The 13232-nt window shown below is 36.6% G+C and overlaps 1 protein-coding gene across 1 annotated transcript; it reads right to left on the bottom strand.

Annotated features, from left to right (window-relative positions):
* Nucleotides 1-6222: 6222 nt before the first annotated feature.
* Nucleotides 6223-11177, bottom strand: LOC130246535 (E3 ubiquitin-protein ligase TRIM21-like). Its single transcript, XM_056479520.1, has 6 exons — nucleotides 10976-11177; nucleotides 10395-10445; nucleotides 10214-10274; nucleotides 10005-10110; nucleotides 9251-9277; nucleotides 6223-7488 (listed from the first exon to the last, which is right to left on the bottom strand). The coding sequence occupies exons 4-6, from the start codon at nucleotides 10075-10077 to the stop codon at nucleotides 6947-6949; spliced, it is 642 nt and encodes a 213-aa protein (XP_056335495.1). The 5' UTR covers nucleotides 10078-10110; nucleotides 10214-10274; nucleotides 10395-10445; nucleotides 10976-11177; the 3' UTR covers nucleotides 6223-6946.
* Between the last annotated feature and the right edge of the window lie 2055 nt (nucleotides 11178-13232).

Below are 13232 nucleotides of genomic sequence, written 5' to 3' on the forward strand. Positions count from 1 at the left end.
TTTAAGAATTGTATCAACCATTTCCTTCCTTCCGGATATAAAAATTCTTTCAGAGTTATTTGTTTATCAATTATCTTTAGATCATTGATTAATATATTTCTTTCCTCCATGTATTTATTGCAACTAATGATTACATGTTCTACTGTCTCTCTCTCTCCGCATCCATCACACAAGCCTGTTGGATGTTTTCCTATCATGTGTAGTGTAGAGTTTAGCCCTGTATGTCCTAGCCTTAATCTTGAAAGAATACAATCCTCCTTCCTGCTTCCACTTGATTTCAAAATCTGTCCTACCGTTGGTTGTATTTCATAAAAATGTCTGCCTTTTTGTTCATTGTCCCAACTTATTTGCCAGTCTTTGTGTATTCCCTTTTTAATTATTGATTTAAGTTCAGCCCTACTATACCTGATTTTCATTTCTATCCTCTCTTTTGCTATTACTGTTTTTGCTAACCTATCTGCTGCTTCATTTCCCTCAACTCCTGAATGTGATGGTACCCATACAAACTCAACTATCTTGTTTTTCTGCTCTAAATTATGCAACAACAGAAGAATTTCTATTATAATGTCCTGCCTAGTTTCTGATTTTTTAAGATCCAGGCATAGTAACGCTGAACTTGAATCAGAACATATTATTGCCTTGTCCAGATCCATTTCATAAACTTTGATGATAGCTAGCATGATTGCTAGCAGCTCTCCTGTAAATACTGATAAATTATTTGTTATTCTTTTCCCTTCTGACACATCTAAACTTGGAATGACATAAGCTATCCCCACCCGGCCACTTTGAGGATCTTTTGATGCATCTGTAAAAATGTGTGTAAATTGATCGTATTGTGTCCCAATATACTCTCTTGTTAGATATCCTTCTGTTAGTTCCTGTCCTTTTTCCTGTCTGTCTTTCAATAATTTGAGGTCTATTTTTGGTTGTGGTAATATCCATAAAGGTATTGTTGGTAGAACTATTGATGGTATAATACTATATTCACTTAGTTTCATTTCCTGCACTAAATCCCCAATAATCCAGTTAAAGCTGTTAATTTTCCTTTTCCCATATTCCCAACATACCTCCAATAGTGTTTTTACAGGATGATTATCATCTTGGCCTTTTACTCTTGCCCAGTATGTCAATAACAGTTGTTTCCTTCTTAGATGAATTGGCATCTCCCCCATCTCCACCTGCAATGCTGGAACTGGAGAGGAAGGAAATGCTCCGCAACAAATTCTAAGAGCTTGAGATTGTATTCTTTCAAGTTTTTCTAATTGCGACTTTGCTGCTGAACTGTATGCCATACAACCATAATCAAGAATTGCTCTGATCATTGTTACATAAATTGTTTTTAAAGCTAATCTATCTGCTCCCCACTCACGCCCCGAAATACATCTCATTACATTCAAAATTCTTTTGCATTTCTCCTGTATTTTACTGATGTGATTACTCCATGTAGCTCTAAAATCAAACCACATTCCTAAAAATCTGATCACTTTTACCTGTTCTAATTCTGTATTATATATTTTCAGTTTTAAGTCAATTCTTCTTTTTTTATTTGTAAAGAAAATATATTTGGTTTTTTCCACTGAAAATTTAAAACCCCATTTGTTTGACCAATTCTCAACTTTAATTAATGCTGTTTGCATTTTATTAACAATATGGTCCACATTTCTGCCTCTTAACCATAGAGCTCCATCATCTGCAAACAGTGATTTATTAATATTTATCTCTAGATTTGAATAAACGTCATTAATCATAATAATAAATAACAAAGGACTTATGACGCTACCTTGTGGAGTCCCATTCTCAATTATTCCTTTACTCGACACTTCCTTCCCAATCTTAACTCTGATATATCTTTCAATTAAAAACTCTTTAATCCAATTAAATAGTCTTCCACCTATTCCTATTTGGTTTAACTTGATTAACAGGCCCTCCTTCCATAGCATATCATAAGCTTTTTCAATATCAAAGAAAACTGCCACTACTGTTTCCTTATTAGTTAATGCTTTCCTAATGTCTGTTTCTAAATTAATAACTGAGTCCATTGTACCTCTTCCACTTCTGAATCCACTTTGACAAGGGGAGAAAAAGTTATTTTTCTCCAAATTGTACATAAGTCTGTCAGTAACCATTTTTTCCATTAATTTACACATATGTGAAGTTAGAGCTATTGGTCTATAGCTTAAAGGATTACTTGGGTCTTTACCTGATTTTTTTATGGGTATAATTAATGATTCCCTCCATTCCAAAGGCAATTTCCCTTCTTTCCACACTCTGTTATAGAATTTCAGAATTTTTCTTAGTGATTCTTCACTTAACTTTTTTAGCATCACATAGCTTATCTCGTCTTGTCCTGGAGTTGTTGCCTTGGTATATTTTAATGCCCGTTTCATTTCTGAGAAGGAGAAAAAAACATCTAACGTACCTTCAGTAACTGTCCTTTTTTCCATTATATTACAATTCTCAAATAACATTCTTTCTCTCATATTCTTACTTTCTATTGTCAAGTTATCGGAGCTGTTTACTTTTAAAAACTCTTTTTTAAACATTTCTGCTTTATCTTTGTCATATACTGCATTCTTGTTTCCTACATTTAATACCGGGTATTCATATTCTCTTCTAATACCACTCATTTTTCTTATCATATTCCATACTTCCTCAACTGGAGTACTTTTCCCAATTTCATTACAAAATGATCTCCAATATTCTTTCTTTGTTTCCCTTATTATTTTCCTAGTTTCTGCCTGAGATTTCTTATATTCTATTAAATTTTGTAAGTTGTGCGTTCTCTTCAGAATTTTAAATGCCTTCCTTTTCTTTCTAACTGCTCTTGAACACTGATCATTCCACCATGGGACCAATTTCCCTACTCTTTGTCCTGAACTCTTGGGAATACATTCACTTGCCGCATGCCGAATTACGGAACTTAACTCTGCATACTCTCTTTCAATTTCAATTTTTTCGTTCATCTTAATTTTTTTCAATCCTTCTTCACTTATTTCTTTGAATTTCTCCCAATCAGCTTTCTCATACTTCCATTTTCCAGAATTACCTTTATTAACATTTTTAATCTCACTGTTTATAACTGAACTAATAATAGGAAAATGGTCGCTCCCAATTGAGCATTTCCTTATGACCTCCCAAACTGTAATTCCACCCAATGAATTTGACACAATTGTTAGATCTAGTGCTGATTTCCTACCTGTATTTACATCCATTCGTGTATATCCTCCATCATTCATGCATACCAAATTTTTCTTTTCTATCATCTCCTCAATAACTAGCCCATTTCTATCTGTTATTATTCCACCCCATAGTGTATTATGTGCGTTAAAATCACCACACCATATAACCCTTTCTTCATTTAGACCTTTAATTTCTTCTATACTATCCAATGTTAGTTTTGTACATGGATTGTAAAAATTTATTATAACATATTCTTTAATTCCATACCATATTTCTATCACTATATACTCCAGGTTTACCCCTTTTTCCAAAATTCTATAAGACATTCCTTCTTTTATGAACGTGATACAACCTCCACCTATACCTTCTTCCCTGTCCCTTCTCACACTTACATATCCCTTTAAAACAAAATCTAACTTTGAGTTCAACCATGTTTCTTGAATGCATATTACATTTGGTTTTTCTTTCATTTTACTTAAATATCCTTTAAACTCTTGTCCATTAGCACATAGGCTTCTAGCATTCCATTGTAGGATTCTCAACATAGCCCTAACCTACTCCTATCTCTTGACTCTCTTGAAAATCTGAACTGAGGCTTCTTCTTATATCATCACTCTTCAGACCCTTTATCTCCAAATATCTTTCTGCTGCTTTAACTATAATTTGTATCTTTTCTGTTCTTCTTTCTGTTTGTGCAGTGCAGTTAATTACTTCTACCATGAAAAGAACAAAATTTTTCTTGCTTACCAACGTAAAATCCTCTGATGGCCTACTTACATCAATTCTTCCTTCTCCTTCAATTCTTCTGCCTGACTCCAATCTTACTGTTTGGCTTGACTTCCTCCTTTCACTAACTACCTTTACTGCTTCAGCATAAGTTAGATTATTTTTTTCTTTTTCCTGTTGAACTTCTATTGCCCTTTTCCTCGCCTCACAACCTCCATATGCAGCATTATGTCCTCCTCCACAGTTGCAACATTTCAATTCAACTCCATCTTCACACTTTCCAAATTCGTGTTCCCCTCCACATCTCGCACATCTAATTTTCGATTTACATACAGCTGCTGTATGCCCGTACCTCTGACAGTTGTAACATCTCATTGGAGGCGCTTTATATTCTCTGACAGGGTAGCTGATGAATCCCATTCTGACTCTATCTGGCATTTCCCTTCCTTCAAATTTAAGGCGCACTGAAAGACTGTCCAATCTTCTTCCTTCTCTATTCATCTTCAATCGAACAGCATCTATGATTTTACCTCCATCGATATTCTTTTTTAATTCCTCCATTGTTACACCAATCGGAACTCCTTTTATCACGCCAAATATCCATGAATTCTGACCTAGAATTTTACTACTCGTAACAACCTGCTTCCCCACTGTTTTTAATTTCATTGCCTTATTTTTTTGTTCTTCATTTTTGCACGCAATCAGTAACGCCCCATCCTGAAGCACCTTTGCGAATGCTATTTCACCTACTTGTTTCTTTAATTCATGTGTCAACATCATAGGATTTATTCCTGAAACTCCCGTTACTTCTTTGAATCTTAATATTATCCTAAATCCTAAATTTGCCTTTTCTCCAACCCCTTCCTCCTCGCTAGCTAGCGAACTACTTTCCGATGCGTCCTCCTTACCTTTTTTCCTTTTCCTAGATGCCTTTTTCCCGTATTTTCCTTCTATTTGTGTCCATCCTATATCCATATCATCCTCTACCTCCTCTTCACCACTATCCTCTACTCTTAGAGTCTCTGATCCATTCCCAACTCTATATTCTCGAGATTTATTTTTGGGGTTTTTTTGTTTGTTTGAATTCGCCGCCATTACTCGCCTTTCCGGTCTGACGCATTCGCGTGCGTATGAATGGAAGTCTATGGGAAGAAAAGTCAAGTGTGACCGCACCTTTATTCCCGTCTGCTTTGCGCACGTCTGGTCTTGTTGATATGATTATACACGTGACTACCGGGACATGTTAATACCCGCAGCTGTCAATCAATTCGGTGGGCAGGGGGACCGCACTCCTACGTAAAGTTGCGGTTGATCTGATAACCACTCCAATCCAATCGGTCCACCGATTTTATGTTGTTAAATTTGAAAAAAAAAAAGGACTGGGTGTGTTTATATCACCCCAATATGACGGTCTATACACTACATCTACACACGTCTGTCTAAACAGCTTTAAAAGTAGATTTTTCACCATAGATGCCCTTTAAAACACAGTAAAAATAAATTAACAATCTCAATGATGACCTGTTGTTTAGATTACAGCACAAAGTAACCTTAAATGTGTTCAATTTTCCAAAGAAAAATAATGCATTTATTTAAAAATAGATATCTGTGCACTAAACATATTACTTGATCAAAAGTAACCTATTGTTGTTTAATATAAACGTGTTTTCCCACTGAAGTGTAACAGGTTTGTCCAGCTTGTCTGCAGATCTTTTGTTTCCCCATACCTTAGACCTTATTTTGTTTCATAGAATGAAACAAAGTTGCTTTATAATTTGTCAAATAGCATATATGAATACAACACTAATTTAAAGTAAACATTTGAAGTACTTTAAACGATTAAACCTGCATTTGCTTGACTTGGTCTATTCAGTCTGACTATAAACCTGAAAATAGCACTTCCATTAAAAATCTGTTCAGTACAATATCTCTAAAACTATATTTTCAACCACTTACCTGTGAGGATCAAATGTATCCACAAGTCTTTAAGCAGTTAATTAAATAGGCCTATTCTGTAGTTATATTATTTCAGCCGTAAACATTGTTGTTGATCAAGTAAGTTTCAATTTCTTACTGAACGACTGTGATGTCAGAGATCATAACTCATCAGCGTTTTTTTCTAGACCTGAAGACGGATGTTGAGGGAAATATTCTTTAAAGGGACAGTTCACACAAAATGAACATTTCCACACGTTTACTCTAGTGTTTATAAACTTTAATGAATTTCTTTCTTCTGTTGAACACAAAACAGATTCTGAAGAATGTTGTACACCAGCAGCCATTGACATCCACAGTAGTGAAAGAGAAAATACTTTCCAGCATTCTTCAAAACATCTTTAGTGGTCAACAAAACAAAAATAGATACATTAAACAGGTTTGGAACAAGTGGAAGCCTAAAAAAATGATAAAATAAAAATAAAATCACAGAATTTTCATTTTTTCTCTTTAATATACTCAATCCTCAGCTATGGGTATAGAACAAAGCATTTGCACTTATCTGTATCAGGGCTTAGATAAAGAAAACTCTATTTGATTAAGAATAAATATATACATTTTGTAATTGTTATTATTTTTGGCTGCATAATTATTCATAGGTCATAAGAAACTAAATTTCTCACTGAACTGCTGTGATGGCATAGTTTCCCCCATTTATTCAGGTTGAAAATATGAGTTTAGATGCTAATGTAACCATTCAATAAAGGTGAAGTTAAACAAGGCAACATAATCAGGCCCATAGCCAGGGAGGGTTCAGGTGGTTCAAAAAGACCGACCTCTCACTGACAAAAGTCCAGAATTTGTCCCATACACGAGCTCATTTGTCCTATTTTGACTTCTATGCCATCATAAATAGTGAACATAACCCATCGAAGAAGGCTTTAAGACCAATTGGAACCCTCTGTTGGCTTTCACTTCGGTGTGACTTAGCTAATCAATAACTACATACTAAGACGTAATAGTATTCAAAATATTTAATTTTTTGTGTATTTCATACTGAAAAGGAGGGAGTACAATAATTTATTCTAACTTACAGGTGTGATGATTAGAGGAGTTGAGTTTTCACCGTCATCATTATTTTCTGGGCTAAAACATGGATAGAGTTTTCAGTGAAAGTCTGACCAGTGAAAGAGTAGATATGAGAGCTGGACTCCACATCATAAAAGGAGACCAAACCCTCCTCATAATCCACAAACACACCGACCTGCTGCGGCTTCACTTTCAGAGACAAAGAGACAGAAGAACTAGCACAGGCTCTATTCAGAGAATCAGCACAGGCACTATATTCATTTCCATTCCTCAACCACAGAGTCCAGAATCCATCACTTGCAGTCTGTGTGTTTTCTCCCTTCCTGTCTACAGATTCTCTGGCCACTCCTAAATCCCAGTCAGTCTTTCCCTTCACCTGCATCTCAAAATAAAATCTCCCTGAGGAGAATCTCTCCTTTCCCAGGACATCTACATATCTATCAAATCTCTGTGGTTTGTCTGGGAGTTTCTGTCTGATGTCTCCATGTGTCACTTGTTTTCCATCTTCAGACAGGATGAGGTATGGATTAGCTGTATCAGGATCCAGAGTCACGTCCACTGAGAAAACAGAATATAATTCAAAGTTCCACAGTATAAAGTTGAAAACATAAAAACAGTTTTGGCAATATAACCATAAAAATGTAGCAACAGCCACATACTGTATACATGCATATTTGTAGTATTGAAGTGTCAAATATATACGCTTACCAGCCACTTTATTAGGTACACCTTACTATTACCGGGTTGGACCCCCTTTTGCCTTCAGATGTCCTAATCCTTCGTGGCATAGATTCAACAAGGAACTGGAAATATTCCTCAGAGGTTTTGCTCCATATTGACATGTTAGCATCACGCAGTTGCTGCAGATTTGTCAGCTGCACATTCATGATGTGAATCTCCCATTCCACCACATCCCAAAGGTGCTCTATTGGATTGAGATCTTGTGAATATGGAGGCCATTTGAGTAGAGTGAACTCATTGTCATGTTTAAGAAACCAGTCTGAGATGATTCGCGCTTTATGACATGATGCGTTATCCTGCTGGAAGTAGCCATCAGAAGATGGGAACATTGTGGTCATAAGGGGATGGGCATGGTCAGCAACAATACTCAGTAGGCTGTGGCGCTAACACGATGCTCAGTTGGTACTAATGGGCCCAAAGTGGCCCAAGAAAAAAATCCCCCACACCATTACACCACCACCACCAGCCTGAATTGTTGATACAAGGCTGGATGGATCCATGCTTTCATGTTGTTGACGCCAAATTCTGACCCTAGCATCCGAATGTGGCACCAGAAATCTAGTCTCATTAGACCAGGCAATGTTTTCCAATCTTCTATTGTCCAATTTTGGTGAGCCCGTGTGAATTGTAGCCACGGTTTCCTGTTCTTAGCTGACAGGAGTGGCACCCAGTATGGTCTTCTGCTGCTGTAGCCCATCCGCCTCAAGGTTGGACGTGTTGTGCATTCAGAGATGCTCTTCTGCAGACCTCGGTTGTAACGAGTGCTTATTTGAGTTACTGTTGTCTTTCTATCAGCTGGAACCAGTCTGGCCATTCTCCTCTGACATCAATAAGGCATTTGCGCCCACAGAACTGCCGCTCACTGGATATTTTCTCTTTTTTGGACCATTCTCAGTAAACCCTAGACATGGTTGTGCGTGAAAATCCCAGTAGATCAGCAGTTTTTGAAATTCTCAGACCAGCCCGTCTGGCACCAACAATCATTCCACATTCAAAGTCACTTAACTCACCTTTCTTCCCCATTCTGATGCTCGGTTTGAACTGCAGCAGATTGTCTTGACCATGTCTACATGCCTAAAAGCATTGCGTTGCTGTAATGTGATTGGTTCATTAGAAATTTGCGTTAACAAGCAGTAGGACACGTGTACCTAACAAAGTGGCCGGTGAGTGTATTTGACTTATTATTATTAGGTGAACAGTAATCTAGTACTGTGTGTGCATATATTTTGTAAAAGGGAAATATAATATTAGTAAAATAGAAACTATTTGTAATAGCAAAAAAAAATCTATAGATATAAAGTATCATGTTGGTAGCTCAGTTTATAGAAAGGACTTTTAAACTGTAGTAATAATTGGTGTATGGTCATAGTATTTTGAGGGGGGTTGTGTCAGATTAAGTTAGGGTGAGTTTTCAAAAGTCTGACTGCTTTGACTCTTTCCAAATTGAAGGGGCTTAAACTTATTTAAGGAAGGGGGGGGGGGGGGGGGTTTGTAATGTTCATTAATATTTGAATCAGATTTTACTGCATTTATGAAGAGTGAGTGTATGAGTGTAAACTAGTGTACTTCAACACTGTACCTGCATACTGCCGCATCCACTTCAGCTCTGGAGACACAAAAGACAATCAAACATCAGGAGATCTTTTGAGATGTTTTTCTATATTTTCCTGTGCTGCTCAATTGATTTGCACACAGTTGTTCATGTGTGCTTTTAGGACAGGTTTCGTAAACAAATTTTCAAATGTTCCATTGGTACATGGTTTTCAGATGGTTCTTGCAAGATTAATTCACTGCATGCTTTCTGAAATTAGAGATCATACTGACTTACTAGATTGACTGAGTTTTTTCTCAACAGTGTCCTTCAGTTGATCTAAAGTTTTTCTCAGAGCCTGGTCAGGTCAGACAGAACATTATTAGTGGAGTTTGCTGAGACAGAAATTAGTTACCGTTTCTCAAACTTTAGTGTTTTAGAGGGGTTCAAAATTCTTAAATTAAAGAATAAATTTCATCCTGAACCATTTTTCACTATGCATTCTATAGTCTTTGGTCTAGCTAAGCATGGTGTGACATAATATACCTCAGTATATTAATGAACACAATATAAATTCACATATCAGACACTAAAATACTATTTGGATGAAACATATGCTTTCTTCAAAATGAAACCATGGCAGAATATCCCATGGAGTCCACTTTGCAGGGCACTTATAGTCAAATTTGAACAAACGTCTGAAGTGAAAAGAAATGCGCAGAGCAGTGGGACAGGAAGACTGAGAGATTGAGAAATGTTGGCTTATAACTCCCAACAAAGATTAAACAGTCACTAAACTGACTTTTCTGACTCCTGCTGAGTGTTTGACTTCTTGAATCTTCTTGATTCTGTCCTGGATCATCTGCTGTCTTCATCAGTAGACAGTGGATTACTTGAGGACGACATATCTAGACAGAGAAATCACAAATCTCCTACAATCACAGCAGACTAAATTAATCCACATACATCTCCCAAAAAAGAAAAAGTTTTTCTTTGGTCATTGAATATGACCTGGAAGTATTTGGTCTTGCTTTTGTTGCTGTTGGTTAAGATTCTTGCTTTACGTAGCCCCCTTTCAAAAGAAAAGCAGAAATGCATATTTTATTAAAAATACTACATAATCTGATCAATTGATTTAAATGCATAAAAACAGTTATAAACACTTTCTTCAATTTATATTTATATCTCTTACCTGACAGTTTCAGATGTGTCCACAATGGTCTCTGGATGACTCTTGGCAATTCTGTCATTTTAAGAATTGGGGTTTTTATATTCACATATTCAAACTTTCTCCTTTGGTATTATTTGCAAATTCTAAATAGGGAAATTATATTATCTGTCAATGACTATCAAAGCACACCATAGTCCAGAGTCAATGAAATTGTGCTAATGTTATTTTGAAGTCATACTTGCATGAGATTTCAGACCTCATATTCAAAGTAGCGTGGTAGGCACCATGTCACAAGACAAAATTAACAAATGTGTGAAGATAAAACCAACTTTACCTCAATAAGTTCGTTATATATTCACACATTTGGAAAATATACTTAATGATATAATTTCAGAAAAGTATTATTTGCTAATTCTTAGAGGTGAAATCATATTAGCAGACAAAAACTAACATTGTTGTACATCGACAAAATAGCAATGTTGTTTTAAAGTCATACTTGCATGTGATTTCAGAAAGAATATACAAAGTACCATGGTAAACAATATAGCGACGGTGTCACAAGTTGTCACTGAACGAATGTGTGAATATAAAACCAACTTTACTTCAGTGTTTAAAGATGTCCGTTTCGGGCGTTGTTTCAAGTTAAGTTTCGTTGTTTCCAATAAAATACTAGTGATATCAGAGGTCGTCCCATATTTACATGTGTGCGACTGTTTTATTTCAGGAGTTAATCCGCTAACTATTCATAAATGAAAGTTGACGCATAAACACAGCAAAGTACCTTGAGCTCATAAACTTCCGGTACGCGCTACCAGCGGAAACAAAAATCTGAATCTCAACCAACCGAATGACACACACTTATACTGACGTTGGTCTTTTGATTCCGCTCAATAATCCTCTTTAAAAAACAATTTCTGACGAATATATTGTGTTGTTGATTAAATTAGATTGACTTTCTCTGGATCTCACACTGAATATACAGTGATTAACGATGTACAAACAGAAATTGCTTTTGGCGTTATACTTTCTTTCTTTCTTTCTTTCTTTCTTTCTTTCTTTCTTTCTTACTTACTTAATTTCTTTCATATATTTTACAAATTTCTACAAGCCACTGTGCTCAGTTAATTTAAACAAATTTATAAACAGTCTTGAATAAGCAGTCGCTTCCAAAGATTTTCAGTAGAGGCCGCCATTTTCTTACAATTGCATGTTTTTATCAATGCTACTCGCTATGGACAAACCCTATTTTATACAGTCATTGGGACAAACCAATGATTCTGCTCTTTATGAAGACCAAAAAAAAAAAAAAAAACAGAACTAAAAAAGTGAATTAGCCTACGCAATTTTTTTAACTATGTACCATGATTGCTAATCCCTACTGAAAAATCCAGCTTAAACCAGCCTAGGCTGGTTGGCTGGTTTTAGCTGGTTGACCAGCCTGGTTTTAGAGGGGTTTTGGCCATTTCCAGGCTGGTTTCCAGCCATTTCCAGCCTGGTCTTAGCTGGTCAGGCTGGAAAATGACCAGCTAAAACCAGCATGACCACCTAGCCAGGCTGGGAGCCCAGCCAAAACCAGCTATGTCCATCTTAAACCAGGCTGGTCAAGCTGGTTTTAGCTGGATTTAGCTGGTCATTTTCCAGCCTGACCAGCTAAGACCAGGCTGGAAAAGGCTGGTAACCAGCCTGGAAATGGCCAAAACCCCTCTAAAACCAGGCTGGTCAACCAGCTAAAACCAGCCAACCAGCCTAGGCTGGTTTAAGCTGGATTTTTCAGCAGGGCTAATGTGGGGTCTTTTGTAACGAAGATTCCCTATTTAACCTGCTAATGACATGCTAGCTCACATTACTGTGGTATCTGGTAGTGCTGACACTGTGTAAAACATAAGAAAAGGGTTTTGTGAGAAACAAATCTATTAGACCTGATTAATTAATCTTATATGAACTTTCTTTATTTTCTATCTTATTTTTATTTCCCTGCTGAAATAAACGACTTAAACCAGCCTGGGCTGGTTGGCTGGTCGGCCAGCCAGGTATTAGAGAGATTTTGGCCATTTCCAAGCTGCTTTCTGCTATTTCCAGCCTTGTCCTAGGTGGTCAGGCTGGGAGATGACCACCTAAACCCAGCTTGACCAGCCTAGAAATGCTGGGAGAAGCCAAAACCAGCTATATCCAGCTTAAACCAGGCTGGTCAAGCTGCTTTTTTCCCCAGCAGGGTTCGGAAACTGGCCTATTTTGAATTACTGAAGCTCTATAAATAACACTATCCAGCTTTTCCACATGTGACAGCTGCTTTTCAAATGATGGGTTGCACTTCCTGTTTGGGGAACTTCCATTCAAAAGAACTGAAACAAATAATTTTGAATAAAAGTTGTACAACAAGTTATCCATATGGATAGTGAAAATTATGTGAGATGTATTTGCAGCCGTGCTTTTTTATTTGACATGAACTTATCATTATGCTTGGTATATTATCATTTAAGCATATCTGTGGTACTTCCCATAACTCATGTCAAGGACATTGACATATGTTTATTCAAACTAATCCTTCATAGCCACTATGTTAGCTAACAGCTACAGATGTAAACAACAAATCTGAGCCTCTGACAGAATCTTTCATCTCTCTTAATACTTGAGAATGCCTGAAAAACTTCATAGTGTTTTGTTATCTACAGCAGCAGATTTGCTTAAATCTTATTTGCTCTGTTTGACAGCAGATGACAATCAAGTACAAGATAAAATCTGGAAGCCACAAAAAAGCCAGTGTTTTTTTCTGTAGATGTGAGGCTGCCTGTTTGTTCAGCGAGTCTAGACTTACTTACAAATTCATTATTCAATATTTGAGTCAGATTGTTCTGAAGC

This window comes from Danio aesculapii, chromosome 19 (genome assembly GCF_903798145.1).
Source record: "Danio aesculapii chromosome 19, fDanAes4.1, whole genome shotgun sequence".
Taxonomy (NCBI): Eukaryota; Metazoa; Chordata; class Actinopteri; order Cypriniformes; family Danionidae; genus Danio; species Danio aesculapii.

Excerpts from the sequence above, each read along its gene's own strand:
- LOC130246535 (XM_056479520.1), bottom strand. The coding sequence starts at position 10,077 with ATGAAGACAGCAGATGATCCAGGACAGAATCAAGAAGATTCAAGAAGT. Across the intron at positions 9,278-10,004 it reads ACTCAGCAGGAGTCAGAAAA|AGCTGAAGTGGATGCGGCAG; the intron begins GTCAGTTTAGTG and ends TTGTGTCTCCAG. Across the intron at positions 7,489-9,250 it reads GTGGATGCGGCAGTATGCAG|TGGACGTGACTCTGGATCCT; the intron begins GTACAGTGTTGA and ends CTGTTTTCTCAG.